This window comes from Patagioenas fasciata, chromosome 8 (assembly GCF_037038585.1).
Source record: "Patagioenas fasciata isolate bPatFas1 chromosome 8, bPatFas1.hap1, whole genome shotgun sequence".
Taxonomy (NCBI): domain Eukaryota; kingdom Metazoa; phylum Chordata; class Aves; order Columbiformes; family Columbidae; genus Patagioenas; species Patagioenas fasciata.
In genome coordinates, this window is record NC_092527.1 from 26,642,830 (window position 1) to 26,662,104 (window position 19,275).

Consider the following 19,275-nt stretch of genomic DNA (forward strand, 5'->3'; position numbering starts at 1 on the left):
AGAGGTATCTTCTGAGTTTCCAGCCTGGGCCTTTTCCAGTTTTGGGAATAAATGTAGATTTTAAAAGTGGCATTTAAGCTACATAAAGCTAAGGAAAGCAAGGAACTAAATCTACATATTTAGGCATAAAATATTCAACTTGAGTAAGCACTAGTATTTAAAGGATATAGGGTAATTAAAAATCCATTATGGTATATCCCCAGGAGAGGGGAAAACCTTTCCTGCTTGCTAAGTATTGGAGAAGAAGTCATCAACCACTTTTGCTTTTTCAGCTTGGAGCTTTCTCTGTCGTGGGGGAAGTCCAAATGCAAATCATCACAAGATTTCTGTACTGCTGCATCTTGCTTAAAGAGACAACAAAATTCCTTATTATCTCTAAAGCAAACAGTCTAATTCTCATAGAAGTCTCATTGATTTTATTAGCATTTTTATTAGGATTTGTCTTTGGTTAGGCAAAGCAATCCACTGAAATAAAAATATAGGAGCAAGAAATCAAAATATTTCAAAGTGCAACTGAAAATATGTTACACACTCTACGTTTATTGACTAAGAATAAATTGAATAATAATGCCTATGTAATCGCACCCCACTCCAAACAGCATTAGAACATTCTCTACATGTGAAATTTGAATGTCATTGCAATCTGTTAGAAGTCTTGTGATTTATTTCCTGACTTCTCCTTCATTACAAAGACACTTTCCTGATACATAACTTCTCTTACAATTGAGAAATTATTCATACATCTCAGGAAAAGACACGTCCTTTGCTTAGAAGGCAAGGATGAAAGTTTTCAGTCTGGAGTTATTAAAAATTATGAATAAATTAAAAAATTGTTAGAAACTAATCTAGAAAACAGTCTTAATTATAGAACATTTGCTTAATTTACGAATAGCATTTTTTTCTGCATATACTATAAATTCCTGCTAAAATAAACTAATAACTCTTTTTCATAACAGTGAAATTTGGTAGATATTTATTTCAAGAAAAGGAGATCAAATGCTGCTCACACTATAATTAAACAAAGCTTGTAATTACATGTTCCTTATCACAGCTCACTTATTATCCAGGATCTTCCATAATTGCATGTTGCTATTTACAAATGCTAAACTCAAGACTTGACATCTCATACCTGGTTTGTGGGTGAAGATTTCTCATTTACCTAGCAATCTGACACAGCCTGAACAGGCTTCTGAGTTTGCACATGACAGAGAGCACCAATTTTGTGATGAAAAATTCCAGTCCTGATTTTAAAAACCAGTCCTCACACCTCATGAATGGAGAGCAAAATTTTTTCTGCGTTTCATCTGGGATGAATTTCTAATCACATTAGCTATATAAAAGGTGTTTTAATTTCATGGTCCCTGTGAAAGTGAAACTTGAGTAAGCTGAAAGCATTGTGAAACAACTTTTATATAAACATCTGATACTGTAAATCTTGGACTATCTACACTGAGGTGACTGAATAATTACATTTCTTTCTCAAGCTATGCTTTCTAATTAAGGATGTTTATAACTGAGTTATAGGCTATATGCCAGTTTTGCTGAATACAGTCATAAATGCCAATCTTATTTGCACTGCTTATTGAAATGTTAAGTGAAGACAGCAAGACAGCATGTTTGGAAATAAGTCAAGTTCCAGTATTCTGCAATGTCTGTGGTATGAGGTTGATTTTGATTTTTGACTCTCTTAAAGAGGGCTCCTGAATGTAGTGTGATGTTCTTGATAGTATTCTTCCTGGCATAAATTTTAATGCTAAATAAATAAGCCCATGACTGTAGTCAGTGGGATGTTTGAGACTTCTCCAATGGGAAGTATCTGGAAAGTGCTGTCGTACTGCCATTCTTGGGAATGAACTTGTTCAGCGTTTTGGGTGACCCCAGGGTTTCAGGGTGAGTGTGTATCAACTGAATCTGCTGTGCAGAGTGAAAAACACAATGGTGCTTCTGCAGGAGGAATGGCTTTAAGCAAAGTTCAATGTTTAAACATGATGTCAGGAGTGCTGAAAACATATAAACCCGTGAGAGCAGTTTGTTGCACAACTCTGGCAGCCAGCTCCAGAGGGCGTCTGGACTACTGCCTCAGTAACTCTGCTGTCCCATGTATGAAAGCATCACCTCTCTTCTGTTATTTTTTTGGAAAGTGGGGAAGGAAATATTTCATTATTATATTTCATGGATAGGACAGGATGCTAGTAGAGACTGTACCTTGACAATTTCACTACTATATTCAGAAACTGCTCAGAAGTGATCAAAGTAGACCTGTGGCTTTAAGTGTTGATGGGAACTGGTTTACATCAGGTTGTCATTAGGCTGTCAAAGCAAACACTACATGAATGAACAGAATATAAGAGACTTAATGAAAAGTGTAGAGCAAAAAAACTTTATTTCAGAATATCCAGACTGAATTCCTACGATAAACTCTTCCCAGAGAAAACATTTTGTCTTTTTTGCCCCTGTAATCTTTTCCCCTGTAGACAAGCGGCACAGCACTGACTAAAGGGAAAAGAGCCTCCCATTGAGTTAGTGGAGGTACTTGGTGCAGAAGTCATACCCATGCGTGGCTGCAGATTGCTTCTGGTACATCTGCAGTGGGATTTCCTAGCAGAATATAGAATAACAGCATGTTTCATTTCACAGAGCCTTCTAGGCTCAGAATCCTTCTTATGCAAAAGAAGAACATCAAGTGTTGCGCTGGTGAAAACTGGAATGGGAAAGGCCAAGAACTTCTGATGGTGGCATGTTAGGGGACCTAGCTTCTGCCTAATGAAGCCCCATGAAGAAGCTTTCATAACAGGCAGAGACCTGAAGCAGTGGCCACTGCCAGGAAACACAGGATTTTGATCTCACCTTGTCTGGCAATTAGTATTTTTCTTGTATCTATGCTTAGTGTTTTGGTCCATTGGGGATTGCCTGCTGTATGAACAGGCCTGTTCATCTGGCTTAGGTGGATCGATGTAGACCTTTCCCAGTTAAAACATGCAAACTGTTAGAGTGCTAGAAACTCACACAATTTTTGCAGTAGCAAGATGTAAGAGCAACAGATTTTAAAAGGAAAGTTGGTGCTAGGGACCTGACACCCACACTGTGCATTTCAGAAGTTTTATTACTTTGCACTTGATCTACTCTGGTCTTTTGTTTTGTAATTGACAATAGAATTCATTACAAAACACCTTCGTTATTCCAATATACAACTGGAGAATCCAAAGCTTGAATACTCACATCAGTACAAGTGCAGCTCTTGGTCTCACTTTGGTAGATTTCTGTTTGCACAAATATTGCAGTAGATCACATTCACTTATAGCACAGAAACAGGGGTCGCACCCTTGGTTAACTTTATATTCATGCTTGCTTTGTTTTTTTGTCAAAATGATGTCCTGTTAGACTTAATTACTTTGCAAGAAAGTCCTTTGATATTTTCCTTACTCATCTAGTTAATTATTAAAACAAACCTAGAAGAACATTAACTTATGCTCTCATCAAATTCTTATCATTAGGAATAGGATGTTCATGGGTAAAAATGCCTCCAAATTCTTCTGTTTCTTACCAATAGAGTGGAATTTGAAAAACTATTCTGATATTTTAAATAGATATAATGTTTTCCTGGCTAGAAAAAGAAAATGCTACATAGAATAATAACAACCAATGGGTGAAGTAGAGTACCCCATCCACAATAAACTGAACTTTTCTTGGTTTCATTTGCTTATGGAGAAAACTCCCTAATATTATTTCTGTGCAGTAATACAAGAGAAACAATGTATCTGAACATTAATGATGTCCTTCTAAATTAACTTGATTTGCCACAAATTATATGAAGGCATTTCCTAACTGTTACACCTGTATTTACTTATTCAATATTCTATCTAAATTCTGTTTAAGTTACTTTCAACATAGCATTTTGTTAATTTTCTCACTTAAATTGATCTAACTTAACAAATTCTGAAAATGTGGCCTCATACACTATAGAAGTAAAGAGCTTTTGTATTCTGGAAGAAGCTTAACTTGTGCTTTTCTTGATATTAAGGTTTACCCTGTCTGTTCTGAGAAGAATATTACCCAGCAGCTGGTACAGAAAAGACTCTCTAGTCAGCTGATGTGAAATACAGTTCCTGTAAACCTTCCAGGGTCCCAGTCCTGAGGAAGTTCCACCCCCATCAATTAATGCCCTTCACATGAGCAGGAGGTTTCAATTCTCATTTTTCCTTATTTATTAACAGGCAATCTGTCAGAGCATAACAGAGTATTAGTAATTTGATAGAGAAGCAGAAAATAATATGAAACTTACGGCTGGTGCATTATTTTGAATCGGCTCAGCTCATAATCAGATACGTTCTGAAAAGAGATAAACCAGGTATTGTGTTTTAAATAAAGATCCGTTTAAACATGACCAACCCATTTAGTGAACAAAGCAAAGACCTAAAAATACTTTTTAGTTTTATAACCACATGGTTGTCTCCTCCTGGTTAATGCTTAACTTTTTATTACTGGCCTGTTGTAACATTTCTGGAAAGCTGGTAGCACACACTACATTGCTAAACTGGAATTTAACTGGGCATGTGGCTGATTAAAGTATGCTGGTGAATGAATAATTCAAAAAGCAATAAGCAAGCCATTTTATACGGTCTCTTTCCAGCTCCACCACAGAATCTCTTTGGATTTTTTTTACTGAAATAAGCAGATTAGTATAAGAATGGCTGAGTGGAAGACTAATTTAACAATGGTTGGGAGACTATTAAGTCCCAGTTTGGTTGGTTCTTGTGCTAGACTTCTGCATGACTCCTCAACCCATGAAAACTAGGAATGAAGAAGAAATATAATTTCTTCTGGACACACAGTGCCCATTCTAGTGCTGCACAAGCTAATTCAGGCTCTGGAAACAGTTTAGCTAAATGCTTTCAATCATCTGTGTAGGTTCACATACCTTTCACCTCAAGGTGCCAAAGAGAATGTGCCGCGCACTAAAGCAGCAGAAGTACTTCTGATGTTCAAGCTAGTTCGTAGCTTGCAGCTGAACTTCTTAAATCAGAGTTTTAAGCTGGTATAGATATAACCTTTTTTTGTCTATGGATTTTACTTTAGTGCAAAATTTCCTGTAAAATCTCTGGATTGTATCCAGACCAAGTGTGTGATTGTATGGTTTCAGTCCAGAAACCTGCTAATGCTAGAACACCCTCTTTCTTGCCATAGATTTCAACAGGGGATAGGTCAGGCTGAAAATGCATCCATTTAATAGATGCAATTCTAACCTTTCTTCTATTTTTGTGTCAGGAAAAGGAAATTAATTTGCTTGTTTTCTGAGATGTCATAGGTACAACTATAATGGAAGTGAAATCTCTGAAACAGATACTTTCCAGTGACTTCAGTGATACTGAGTTCATTGTAATATGATTGATGTTTGCCCACGTCTATCTGTTTTTCTGAATAACCCCCCAGCTATCAGTCTCATTCCAAATGGGTTTGCCTTTTCTCTCACTATTTCATCAGCATGATAGGTGAGTTTTTATCAGGCACAAAAATGAGACAGTAATAACAGGTGTATGAGACAAACAGATCAAGTGGAGAACATGTAAGATCTCAGAGAAAAGATTTCCTCTGTATTTAAATTCGAGTGAATCTGTGCATTCCTTTAAGTTCTTTGGTATATTTGTTGTTGAAATATGCCATTTTGGACACTAGAGAACCCTCTACATTTAATACTTTTTGTATAATTATAGTGCAACAAAAAGCAGCTGCAAATCTACATGTAGTGTTATGGTAATTAGCAGATGATCTAGCAGATCTAGAAATCACCAAATTTCTGAGGAATTTTAAAACTATATTGAGTTGTCTGATTGACATACAGGCCCAGCTGGGCTTGTTCAGACTTTGTCAGCTGTAAACATGACTCACCAAATTGCCCCTGCAATGACCACCAATATTAGGGCCATTTCCTCTCCTCTTATTACACCTTCTAAAAGAGGAGGAAACAGCTATGCTTTTTTGTTATAAGGATTTAATTCATTCATTCATTCCTCCCTTTCCTTTGTAAAACAGAATATTTAAACCTTTGCTTGTGTGTATTAAGATTGCTGAGGTATAACTGTTTGGTGATTCTAGCCAAATAGCTTCTGTAATTCTCTTTGCTTTTCCAAGTTGATGTCTGCTGGAATCTCCTGCTTAAGCAGCTCTCTGCCAAGGCAGCTCTTCCTACAAAGGCAAGTGCTGTGTGTGGGGTCAGATCAAGCAATTTTTTAAATAGCAATTGAGCTTGGTATAGGAGGATCTAAGCATTTCTTCTATTGGTGAATATTTTATATAGAGAGTGTAAACCTGATGGCTGTTTTGTTTTGTGATGGTTTTCAATAAGGGGATTAAGCTTTGAGCCTCCCTGAAGTTGAAGGAGACTGGTGTCTATGGGTCCAGCTGAAAGCTATCTTTTCTTATTTTGTATGTTTAATTTTTTTTTGCAGTAAATTGCATCATTGACTACAACTAAGAGCAGCTGCTGCGTTTTAGCAAAAAATATCTAGTCTTGGAAAAGAGTACAAAAATATCTTGCAGACTCAACACTTTTTAAATTATATAGTAGCTTCTCTAAGAAAATGACTGATTCTTACAGGTTTTAACTGTTTTTCCTGTTAATGCTTATAATATACATTGTTACTGATTCGTATTGGCATGAATGTAAATATTGCAGATGAATATGTGTGATAAAGAAATTAAAGTAGTTTTTTTCCTGGAAGGATTTGAGTTGCCCAATACACAATGAGGAACTAAAGGGACAGATTGAAGTATTTGGGTGTTTTGTATTTACAGTTTTGTGTTATGGTGCAATTTAGAAAGCATATAAAAATTATGTTATCTTCAAACCTGCTATTGTTTTCCTCTTTTCTACTGACTGCTTCATTTAGCTGACAACTTTCTCAGTAGCTCACTTAGCTTTGTACTTGAGAGTAATCAAAACTCTCAGCTTGGAAATCAAGCTAACCAGCATTGTTTTGCAGATAGGATCATGGAGGGGGAGAAATGCTGCAGTGGTGCAAATGTTTCAAGTGTGTCACTCACTCCTTTACTTGCAGAAGCACTCATTGGATCTGCTGCAGCTGCTTGCCACCATGGGTGCTGAGGAAGAGGAAGCCTTACATCAAAAGCAAAGAGAAGCTAAATTTCTGTGCAGTCTGAAGCTTCAGACCTGTAAGTAGGTTTTATGCATTTTTGACTAGAAAAGTTTATACCTATTCATGTATGTGGACTGTGTAGTACACTCACAGTGAACTGGCATGTTTGAGGTGCTCTGGTTCTGTGCATGTGTTTTGCAAATGGCCAGTGCGTGTACATGTGGCTCAGGTGCTCTGGCTGGGTGGGGCTTGTGGCATTTTGCAGACTTGGGGACATGTGGAGGATGACTGGTAGGCGTGGTCAGCATGCAAATGGAGTCCTGGTCTGAGGAAACTGAGTAAGTGTGGTAGGAAGGTAAGGAGAATGGGGTTCTTATGTGGGGTAAAATGTTGTAATACTGTATGTAGCGTTTATGGCACCTTCACTGCCCCAGGTTTAGCAGTTCTCTAAGGATGGCGTCCAAGTCATAAACATGGCTGTCAGAAGTCAGAAGGTGTGATGTGTTTTGGCCTCCACATTTGCTTTGGAGTTTTTTGCTATGCTTTCGCAGTTCCAAGCTGAGGTTGTGCTGAGGGGTATTTTTAATAGAGTTATGGCCTATAAAAGGTTTTCAGATACCTCTGAAGAAGGTTATTGATACAGCTGATTGATACAGTCTTTTCAACCATATTTTGAAGTTCATAGAAGCCTATCTCTTTTTCCCTTCTTTACTTTTCAGCCCCTTCTTGTAGGTAAGCACCTATGTAAGATGGTTATGACCACAGGTGCAAATAATACCTTGAACAATCCAGGAGAGCCCTGAAGGAATAGTTTGAAAAGGTCAAATTTTGATGTGAATGAGGATGAGGGGATTCCTTTGGCTTTATGATAAACAAACGTACTGTGTTGCTAGATAAGCTGTCAATATCTAGGCAGTAAAGCTGTATGCAAGGTTGACAGTCTTGTCATTACCTGACAAAAACGCTGAGTTACATTGTGTAACGTTGCCAGTTCTGAGCATGGTTTGGAGAGGTTTGCTGTCAGATGAGTTTGTTGCTTATTGTGTGTATGCGTATATATATTTTTGAGTATAGTATTGTATAATGAGCTGGTCTTGCTCCTGATTTTCTTCAGTTTGGTGGGGTTTTTTTTTTGGTTTGTTTTTTTTTTTTTTCGGATGGAGGAGAGAGGACCAAGACTTACTTGATGTAAAGGGATTTAATGTTATGGCAAAGTGCATAATATATTATAGAAACTCTGTATTCAGTATGACCAACTTTATGTTAAGACCTCCTTATGTTTCTGGAATCTGTTTGGTATTGATAAAAAACCTTCAAGAAGCCAGGATTAGGAGGAATCTACAGCTATAGTTTTCATTTCTGAGAGAGAGAAATCTGGAGGATAAGTAAAAATGATCTACATTTAGGCAGTTGATATGAGTAAAAATCTGAATGTTAACAATCCATGTTAATGACATCCCCTATTAATTGGCATAGTAGACTATCTGTAATTAGTCAGAGAAGATATGGCGTTTCTTAGTAAAAATGTCTTTATGGAATCAGGTCTCAGTGATGGCCTCTAGAAATACCACCTGAGCTACAGACTTTTGCCAGTCGTATCTGATAAAAACTGCTAGAGTGTCTCAGACTGAGTAAACCATGAAGTAAAACAAAAGTGAAGGTTAATAAAATGTGGATTCCTTAAAATTAAAGGTCAGTCCAGAAAAAATGGCAATTCTTTCTATTGCAAACAGAAAATTTTTAGTTTTAAGGTATTCATCCAGTTTAAAGTGTGTAAAACTGACATCTAGTGGTAGCAAGAGCACTTAGTGTGTAAAAGTACTTTCTAGTGAGACTAGTTTGCATAGCAGATTAAGAGTTTGCAACTATATTGCATACTAAAATCGCAGTTCCCTGTCCTTTAGCCTAACTCAAATCCTGTTTCTCTGTGGTACAGAGCCTTTCAAATTAAGTCTTGCTCCTTTTAGTAATATCTCACTTATATAATGCAAGGTGGTGGTGTCTGTTCACCTTTATAAATGCGTGGACTCCTGCTAGAGAAGTGTCATCCTGATGAACAGCTTCATTAGAGAGGAGAAGGTTGGAAGAGGCATTAGGATTAAAATATTCCCATACAAAAAGCTGAGGATAAGAGTCAGTGAAGAAACTATTCAGCAGCTACCAATTTTAGACCTGTTATGAATAAACAGGAGCAGTCAGGCTACAGAGCTGTGATACGTGTCTCAGGTTTGGCGTCACTCACCAGTGAAAGCTTCTCTGAGAGGGGAAGCAGGACCTTAGGGCCAAAACTGTGATGTTGTGTGAATTCAGGCAAGATGTGTGGGGTCCGAATCCATCAAGCATATAGGCAAGTGCTTAAAATATGCCCACAGAAGGCAGGAGGATATGTTAATTTGCTGGGGTCTGTGCTTAACTGTTTTGCTGAGTCGTGGTTTACCATCATTTCTCGTTTATAATTTTATTCAAATAGCATTTAAAATAGCATTTTCTATTTTCTTCCATATTTTGTCTAGGTTATTCTCCTTCTAGTGGCTTTGAGGGAAAAAAAGCCTTGGTAACCCCAATGAGGCTTTAATAGCACTGGAAGAAAAGCTAAATTATATGCATAATGGATAATTTACTAATAAAGAGAAAAAAGAGCAGCAAAGTTGTGGAAAAATTAAATATTAATTATTTTAAAAAATATGGCTTGGGGTGCCATTTCTGTAGTCAAAGGATGCAAAGGATGCAATGAATATAGATTTCAATGGTGCTTTCAAATTTTTCTTTCAGATAAAATAATGAGAGAGATCAGAAGGCTGGGTGCAGGCAGAGAAGAATCTGAAGGAAGAAGGAAGAAATGTAGTTTAGTGAAAATGTAATTAGAAGTAGACAAAAGTAAGAAATTTTTTTTAAAAGTTCACTTTTTCAGGGTTGGCAGTTTGTGGCAAGAATTTGGCAATTTTTGGTTGTAAATGTTTATTTTGCAGCCTTCTCAGCTCATAATAATGGTTGTAAATATCTCCAAGCTAAAAAATGTTGGTAGCATAATTGTATGTAGCTTAATGCAGTTCCAAGGCTGAGGTGAATCATTCATTTTATCTCTGTTATTTTTCAAACCTCAGTGAATCATATTTGTTGAACACAAATGTTGATACTCTGCAGTGAAACTGAAGTCACAGTTATAAAAGTGGTATAAGGAACAGCTGCTGTCATTTCAGATAGGCGAGTCTACTGCTTTAATGTGAAAGGAGAGAGCAGCAATCCTCTTCATTGCAGAGCTGCTCTGTAAGGACAAGATTAGTTGTTAACAGTTGTGCCAGCCGGAGCTCAGTGATGTGGTCTTATCTATCTGAGCTGGTAATCCAGCACAGGTGCTCAACAGTTCCAATATATTTTTGACCTTTCAAGTCTGAGTGTGGGAGGGGTTGCAATGGCATGAGGCCAGTTGCTGTGAGCGGTCACCCTGGCTTCATCTGCACTCCCTGGGGCTTCTCCTTACTGCTTGGGCACATGCTTTTCCAAAGCAGTGAAAGCATAAGTCATGCTAGTAACGCCAGAATTGTTGATATACATGATATTTCTAAGATTCCACAGCAGCCATGTCTACATTTGGCTTATATAAGACCTCACATAGCACAAGTGATTTAATGTTGATAACGGTGTTAGTAGCAAGGGAATATATTCAGGAAGTGCTTGGTGTAAATAGCACTGTTGGGAAGGGGTTTCTTGGTCCACTGTGGATTTATCAGCTATCAGGAAGTGCTGCTGGTATTTTGTCCATGGGTATTGATTTAGGTAAAACTGCTTTTCCACTGTGGTGTTACTAAGAGCTGTGTTCAACATGTTATGGGAGTTGAGGTCTAGATGTCTGTTGTGCTGGAAGGAACAGTACAGTATTTTTACTTTTTTTTTTTTTTTTCCCCAGGATAACCAGGATTACTTTAGCACTGTTGGTGCAGATCTGTTTGTAGTATTCCTTCTCTGTAATTTCAAGTGAGAACCAAATTTTTAATGAATTATTTGATTATGTTTAATATGCATTGAACTACTGTGTGGTTTTGCAGAACTCCAAGGCTGAGGAGTCTGTACTGCATATCCTGCCACATTTAACTGTTGAGATGTTAGAAACCTGTATTTTCTTTGAGAGAAAGATATTTTCCTGCAATAATAGCTTGGTGAATTGCTGTGGTTTATGCTATTTTGAGGAAACTGCCTTTACTGTGCCTACAATAGTAGCTGAGGTGCACATATTTCAGGTTAACCAGTTTTGCTCTGAAAGAGCTCCAATGAAAGATTAAACTAGTTGATCCTTTGTTCTAATGTATGCTATGAGTGGTTTCACCTGTGATTATATATTTGTTTGTGACCTAGGGTTTCAAGCCCATTCTATACACCAAGACCTGCTTGCTCACACTTGGCTATCCAAGACCTTTTTGAATCTGTCATACTTAATCCCACACACTGAATGAATAGCCCCCTCCCTGAAAGCTGGCTGCAGAAATAGCCTTGGTCTAGGACACTTATGTTGATCTGCAACATAAATCTGTCTTTTAGTACATGCAATGGGAAAGTTTGTTATTTTTCCTAGAACATGGATGTCCCCATTAGTCTTGGTGACCTGATGGAGAGATGTGAGATTTCCAAGGTTCTTACAAAAATTATATTGTCTTCCGCACTGACAGCGTAATGCCCTGTGGGCTGAGCTCTATATTTGCATGTCTTTATTGAAATGATACTTACTGGAACACAGAAAATAAAACCACTTCCCATATCTTTACAGTAATGTACTGCTATATGCTTAAGCAAATTAAAATGGGTTTTAGTGTTGAAAAAGGAAGCAAGTCACCACATATAGAAATAACTATGACCACTAGAAATTTAGCCTCAGCAAAAACCCAGCAGAGCCTGTTGCTGGTGTGGGCGATGCAAGATTAGGAAGCCTGAATTTTAATTTTCTAATTTTTTTTTTTAGAAAAGAGAAGTCAGAAGAGCCAGCTGAAAGTCTTCTAGCAGAACCATTTATCTCCAAAAATGCTTCATCAATTAAAACAGACTGTTTTGCAGGACTCCTTTCACTTCATCAGTGATTAAGAATATACAAAAAGTTTGGCAAAGATGAGTCGATTTATTTTGCTGTTTTTAATGTAACGTAGAAGGCCTAAATGAGGCATGTCAGTGCTACTGCTTTAGTGGTTTCAAAATATATATATATATATATATATTTTAATTTTAAGAGAAACTTACAAGTATTCTGATCCAGAACAAAGGGAAATATTGAAGTGTCAGAAGTCCTGGTTTTGGACACATCTAAGAATTAATGGCCTGGAAAATATTTCTAGCCTGTAGTTAAGATACCAGTAACCATAGATGTCCATGAAAGGACATACTGCAGAAATGTCCTCAGCATGGGGCTCTGCTGGAAGCAGAACTGATGCTTTAGGAATTGATGTTTTCCCAGGACTCAGCCCAAGGTGGGAGTGCACAAGGCTGTTGACTGGTTTTGGACACACTTTAATAGTGACATCTAACAGTTCTTACACTGTCAGCTTCTTTTAATAATCTTGCCCTTCAGCAGGGCTAAGCCACGCCTGAGGCTACCTGCTACTTTCAGCTACCTGAGTCCCCTTCCAGTAACTGCATGCAGGTGACTGAGTTGAGTGGTGCCCCTCTGCTCTGGCTCATTAAAACAACACTGTTGTGAAATAAGACTCTCCCTTGGCCATGTGGTTATGTGCAATTTCTTTGTAGTTCATCTTTTCCTAACTAAACAGTCTAGTTTTGCTACATGGCATATCCTTAAGGGAGCAGACCTCTCCACCATGGTTTGTGTACTGGGTTCTTGCTGAGGTGGCAGCACAGGGGCTCTTTCAGGATCCTCCTTACCTCTGTCAGTCTCTTGCCCCTCGATAACCAAGGCAAGCTTCATGTTAATTACCTCATAGCCTATTTTGGAGGTAGGGTATGGGGGGGTACTTGCTAAACTGCAGCCAGCATGGGGCCCTTCTGCTGCTCACTCCCCACTGCCAGCAAGGTGCCACCAGGCACAGCTGTGGAGAAGCTGTACCAGGCACCTGAATGTCCCAGTGGCTTGTGGCTGCCAAAGGACCAGTCCTGCTCCCTCCCTTCCCCCTTGGCTCCTGTGATGAAGGAATGTCTTGCACCCCCGTACTGACTCTGGTCTTTCTCTGACCCTTTTATGAGTTGGAACAGCTGCAAATGAAACAAGGGAATTCCCTTGAACCAAGGGAAGCTTCTGGCTAGAAAGGTGGCCAGGGGAGAAAATTGTCCATCAGGTGATCCACCCCTATCCCTTGCAGCAGAAGTTTCAGTTGCCTGGGTTTGTTTGAAATCTTTCACTGAAGCTCTGTTTTTCTCAGTGGCTCTAAACCTTCTGGAGAGGTGTATGCTCTGGACACTGTGCTGCTTCTACCTCCTCCATGCTGTCATCAGCAGTTGTGTGGGGAGCTGGGTTAGGGAAGTGGTCTGGCGGAAAATAACCACACAACAAAAAAAGTTTCCATCTGGATAAAAACTTGATGCACTGCCTTTGTGGCCAAGTGGAAGCTAATGCTAGCAAAAGTGTGTGTGTGTGTGTGGGCAATGGGGACATATGGCAAAGGTGGAAGTGGGAGCATTACCCCTTTAACCGGATATGAAATTGTCCCTTTGGTTGATCTAATTTGTTTATTGGGGAAACTGAAGGAGCCAAGAGCTGAACTGGTTGTGGTGGTAGCATTTTCACTATTTGAATATTGACTTAGTAAGAAGAGTACTGTCTTGGAATGGTGGCAGAAGCTGTCTCAGTGGAAAATACTCTGTGCACTGCATTGAAAAACAAAAGTTCTCTCTATTTTCTGGCTATTAAGAGTTTCCATCCTTCCGTCTTGAGGGAGGCTGAAAATGACAGCAGGAAATAGCACAGCAGGAATCAATTCTCAGGTCATTGATAGGTGAGACTGCCAAGGACCCTTATTATTTGGGGAAGGTTAAGTCGTAATCCTACTTAAAGGCTGCTATACAGGGCAAATAATTGAATAAAGAGACCCTGCAGGTGTCTCAGCATGTTGGGAGCAATGGGATCAATCTTGGAGAATCCCAAAAAGTGGGGGACTTTGAGCCTTTAGCTCTCCCCTGCTGGCCAAGGGCCTGGGAACTGTGCAGAAGTGCTCCCTGCTGACACTGCCTGCAGAAGCAGCTGCCTTCCGCTTTCCTGCATCTGGACAAAACCAATAATTATAACAAAAAGTGCTGGGAAACAGCTGAGGCTGAAAGGCTGTACAGAAGGGGTGTGAGAATAATCTCGCCTTTCAGAGCAAATACTATGGCAGAAGCAGTCAGCAGTCTTAGAACTGCAACGGCAATCTTAAAAGCAAAACCTATATGTGACAGTGTTCTTGAAAGATTAAGAAAGGTTATATGCATAATTGTAAACACATTACACTTCATCAAGGAAACTAGAAATAGCTAACCTTAATGATAAGAATGAATGCCCTTGCTGAATCAGAAACCAAATGTGATTTTGTATGTGCTTGGCAGCTCCAAAAGCTCTGATGGCTGTCCACCTTCTGTCTGGAAATAAACCACATCATAACCTTGCACATTTAAATTAAAGAAACAATTTTGTATGCCCACTCAGAAACTCACTGAGCTACTTAAATTTGAAAATACCTTCTTGATACTGGAATAGATTTGCTGTGCTGCCTTTGATAATGTTTTATATTCTTGATGTAGTGCTTTAGTTCTACTCTTCAGCTTCATTTTAATAATCAGTGTTTGTATCTGTCTGGTATAGACACTTTTTAAGTCATACACTCAAAAAATGTTGTGTATGTTTATCTGTAGATGTCCTGAAAATGAACAGTTCCTTTGTTTGCATCATGTTACATCAGCCACAGTAAGCAATGCCACTAATGATAAGAGAGTCCATCAGCAAGATCATGGCTGCTACATATCAGTGGCTGAAATAACTTTGTGAAAACATAGGCTTTAAGGCGCTGACAGTTCATTGCAAGTAGGAGCTGGAACACCCTGTGCAGTTGTGGTAATTAAGGTCAGCAGCAGTATTATCAAGATTCAATACAATGAAGATTCCTTACTGAAAGCACATGTGCTAGATTTAAGTTATTGCAAGAGCTCAGCCTCCATGACTTTTTTGTTGAAGAGGCCAGCTGCCAATATTGCATGCAGCCTGTAGCACTGACTTAAACAGAAGAAGTTATTTCTGCCACTGGAGACAGGCATGTGTAGTTGTTCTTGTCAATAGATACCTTCATTCAAAGCATGAGCCTCATCTGTGTTGTGTCACAGCATGGTGAATGTGGATGAGAACTTCTAAGATTGGACTGAAGACACACATAGCATGGAGTGGCAACCTTTCTCCTGTTCTGTGACACTGTGCAGCGTGCTGGTTAATGCTTATGGCCAGGGCAGCCCCAAATTGCAAGAGCCACCTCTTGAAGGGGCAGAGCCCCTAGTACAACATTAATCAATGCTTACCAGTGACACAGAGCTTTAGAAATTTATTGGGAAGTACTTGCCTACAATAGAGCTTAAGGACATTGATTTAAACATCTGCTTTATTTCTCCCACTTCAAAAGTCTGAAAGACTGTAAATGTAACACTTTTCCCTGCACCTGAGCATCCCCTGCCTTTCTGAGGTGTCATTAGGCTTGTTAGTGTGCTTAAATGGTTTAATTAAAATATTTTCTGGTCCAATGCAATAAACAATGTATTCTGTCAGTGCAACATGTCTGATGCTAATGATACTCTGGATGATGGATTGTTGTGGGGACAGCTACAAAGCTAAAGAGTAGCTTAATTTGAGAAGTTTGATTTTCTTTTACTTCAGCTATCATGACCTGAACAGATAATGCCAGCCAGAAAGAAGCAAAGAAAATGTGCTTTGAAAGTTTCTGATCTCCTTTGTTCTTATGGAAATGTAACAGTATCTTGACCCATTTGTCAGGTGATGTATATCTATCTAATACATGTTAAACTATTAGTTGCATTTCAGTAGGAAAAAAGAGATCAAGTTTTGGATACAGGACTCATTATATTAGTTTAAACAAAATTGCTGGTGTTCATGTGCATATGTATTTCTCTGCAAAACATAGATGATACAGTATTTGTGTATCTTTTTTTTTCCCCCTACTTCTGTGTTGCTGCTTGGTCTTTACACACAAACATTTATTTATTTGGATTTCATACTGGATCTGAGCACAGATTCAAGGTACTGGGGCACCCAGTGTATACCTCATTCCCTCCCCTCTCAGCACTATGAATCTTCAAAAAAATAAGTATCAGTCTTTTCTCTCTGACACTTGATGTTAGCTGAAGTCTATGCCTACATCTGAACTTTTGAAAGCTTCTAAGTATGCAGACTGTATAATCCTGCTCTTAGTATGTTCTGCATTGATTTTATAGCATTAGATACTGTTCAGGAATGGATGTGACACAGACTTCCTTTTGGCACATTCCTCAAGTGACCCAAGTAATTTGTGAGCAAGGCAATTAAAAAATGAGTTATAAGAATAATGCCAAATGTCTTTGAAATAACTGTTCCGCTATATAAAAGCATGCATGAATGTCTTTTAGAAAAACAAAATAAAATCCCACCTTGTTTCTACCAGTTTGTAAAACTCAAGTTACAGTAGTAGTGAGTGTAATTCGTGCAGTGAAAGCAATAGTAAGATATATATTTAAATTGTCTAAAATAAATATTTTTGTGTCAAGGTTTGACAAGTCAATGACTCTACATATTGTTGACAGCCAAGATTAAATGCTTACAAGAAATCCCAAGTTTCCACTCAGATACAGACACTGTTTTCTATCCTGGCAGTTCATGAAACACTAACATTTGAATTTCTGTCTGATAAACCATCTGATCATTGTGCAGCAGTGTATCTTTAGATCTATTAGCAAGCTTATGCAGAGTTTAGAGTGGGAGGGGAAAGGAAATGAAGCATATTTTCTTTGAGAAAAGTTGAGCTTTGAAAGCTGCTGAAAGTTTTGGAATGTTAAAAGACAAACCAGCTGAGATACGTTAATGGGCAAAGAGCAAGACAAGAGGTCAAAACTGTACGTGCAGATGTCCTTTCACATCCTAGTAATTTCTCAAGATTCACTTGGCTTCAAAATTAAGCCCATTCCAGGGACACAATACACATATTTGCAACCAGTTCTAATGTTAGTCTGTCGTTACAATGGTATCTGAAAGACAGTGATATTTATGCTAGCACCAAAGAAATAAATATGTTTATTTTAAGTATCTTTACTGGAAAAAAGCAGTCAATTTTGATTACGTAAGTTTCTTTCATATTTTAATAAATATTGTTAGTACTATTTGTTAGTGTGGCTTTTCAAATTCACTTTAGTGACTAAAGCTATTAGCAATGATCACATCACTTCAACTATAGAATGCAACTACTAGTAGCTATTTCTGGTGCAATTAAAAGGTGAAAATATAAACCCCATCTCCTTAGTAAATCAAGATGGCCACAGAATGGGTGCTATTTCTAAATCTATATTGTATCTTATTTTTCTCAGTATTGGAGGGAAGGGGATAATGCCTTTTACACTTCAGACATGCAGACTTCGATGGGCAAAATCAATGTAGAAACTTATCATTATGGATAATTTATTAATTTCTGTGCACCTCCTAAAGAAATGTAAACAAAAGTATTGTATTTCTGCTCCAGAAAAAATGAAGCATTAAGTAAAAGAAGTTCATTTTTGTTTTCTTTAATACTCTCTAGCTCTACTTCTTTTTGGCGTGTGACTGTAATTACCCAGCCATGTAACAAACCTGCACAGGATGACCAGGTACTGTCTAAAGTACTTGAAAGTATTATTTGTTTTTCCTCATTTTCTTGTATTGCATCATCTGCTTAGTAAAATACCCGGCATTTCCCATTCGAAGATGTTTGTAAAGTGAATACTGCTTCCCCCTGTTACCTGTACATGAGAGTGTGAATCTGCAGCTCATTAAGATGCATATGTGAGCATGCACACATTCAGACGATGGATGCTGGGATAGTTGTTGACCTTCTGACTGATGGCTGTGGTGTGTCTGTGGATCTAGGTACCATTTAGCATGACAAAAGTGGCTCTAGTTGGCTTTAGCTGATTAAAATTTATATCTAATATATGGGTTATTTCAAACTGAACCTCAGCAGAGGCAAAATAATATTCAAGAAATTCTTGACCTTGAAACCTTGAATTCTTGACCTTTCATGTTGCACTGTGAAAATACAACTATTGTTTGCAAATGTCAGATTATACCCATTTTGTCTGTGCTGCCCAAATGGATATTTCTCCTGTTTGAAGCAAACGTGGTGCTTTGAGTTATGATGAAAAACTATAGAAAAACATTTTAAAAGTCTCCTGTGAGCTAACTGTTAAATTCCTCAGTTTCTCATGTTCCTGAATTTATTCTTTAGCACAGTCACAAAATCCTTAAAGACCCAACGGAAAATGTAGTGTTACACTGTAAAGTTCAAGAATGCTTAATTGGATGGAGAAAATGAAGAAATAACAACATAAATAATCCATGGAAAAGTTCTAAAGATGACTGAAAACTTGTTGGTAGAGGAATTTGTTGGGGGAGTGTATTTGCTATGACCAAATATAACCCAAAGATTTGTGGACAATACCCTTATTCTTACAGATTTTATTTGCTTTTCTTATTCCCTCTTTCAAATTCAGTGCTGTGCTTGTACAAAAACATTTCAGGTGCTCTGTGAACCAGCTGAATCAAAAGCATTCAAGTAAGAGGTTAGATTTTTTAGGTTTGTTTGTTTGTTCCAGTGAAGTGTGTCTCTCACTTGCAATGTGATACTGGCACATATAGACATTTCCCTAATCTGCTTTTGTTTGGGTCCTACAAATGAAGTGTTGCATTTCCCCCTTCACAGGAAACTGGGGATTCAGGGCAAATGTCAGCATTTTCCTTGGGTAATTCTGAGTAAAATAGATTGTTAGCTATACATATGAAATACGCATTTGTAGTCTAGTGTCTGTGTATTTTTTGTTAACTATACAGGTTGTACATTATTTAAAATTTCTATCTTAATCTACTTTCAGATGGTTAAGCACCTTGCCTACTCATATTATGTTGATCAGATCTTGTTCTAGTGTACTGAGACTTAAATAAGTTTAATGGTAAACAAAGTTTTTATTCTATCAGGGTCATAGCATGACA

The 19,275-nt window shown here is 38.0% G+C and overlaps 2 protein-coding genes across 14 annotated transcripts in view; one reads left to right on the top strand and one right to left on the bottom strand.

Annotated features, from left to right (window-relative positions):
• Positions 1-19,275, bottom strand: part of BLNK (B cell linker) — a 101,481-nt gene that overhangs the window by 63,101 nt on the left and 19,105 nt on the right. For all 6 annotated transcript variants that reach the window (XR_011740314.1, XM_065843724.2, XM_065843729.2 and 3 more), the window contains one exon: positions 4,283-4,329. Coding sequence is in view for 5 of the 6 variants with exons in the window: in XM_065843724.2 (XP_065699796.1) it covers positions 4,283-4,329 (47 nt within the window). In the remaining variant the exon portion in view is untranslated. The remainder of the gene's footprint in view (positions 1-4,282; positions 4,330-19,275) is intronic.
• The window catches only part of DNTT (DNA nucleotidylexotransferase), a 151,795-nt gene continuing 139,590 nt past the window's right edge, over positions 7,071-19,275 (top strand). For 4 of the 8 annotated variants that reach the window (XM_071812022.1, XM_071812029.1, XM_071812023.1 and 1 more), the window contains exons 1-2: positions 7,077-7,170; positions 17,831-17,897. The gene's annotated coding sequence lies outside the window, so the exon portion shown is untranslated. Of the gene's footprint in view, positions 7,171-17,830; positions 17,898-19,275 lie in introns of all 8 variants that reach the window. The other 4 variants (XM_071812025.1, XM_071812026.1, XM_071812028.1 and 1 more) reach the window with 2 other exon arrangements.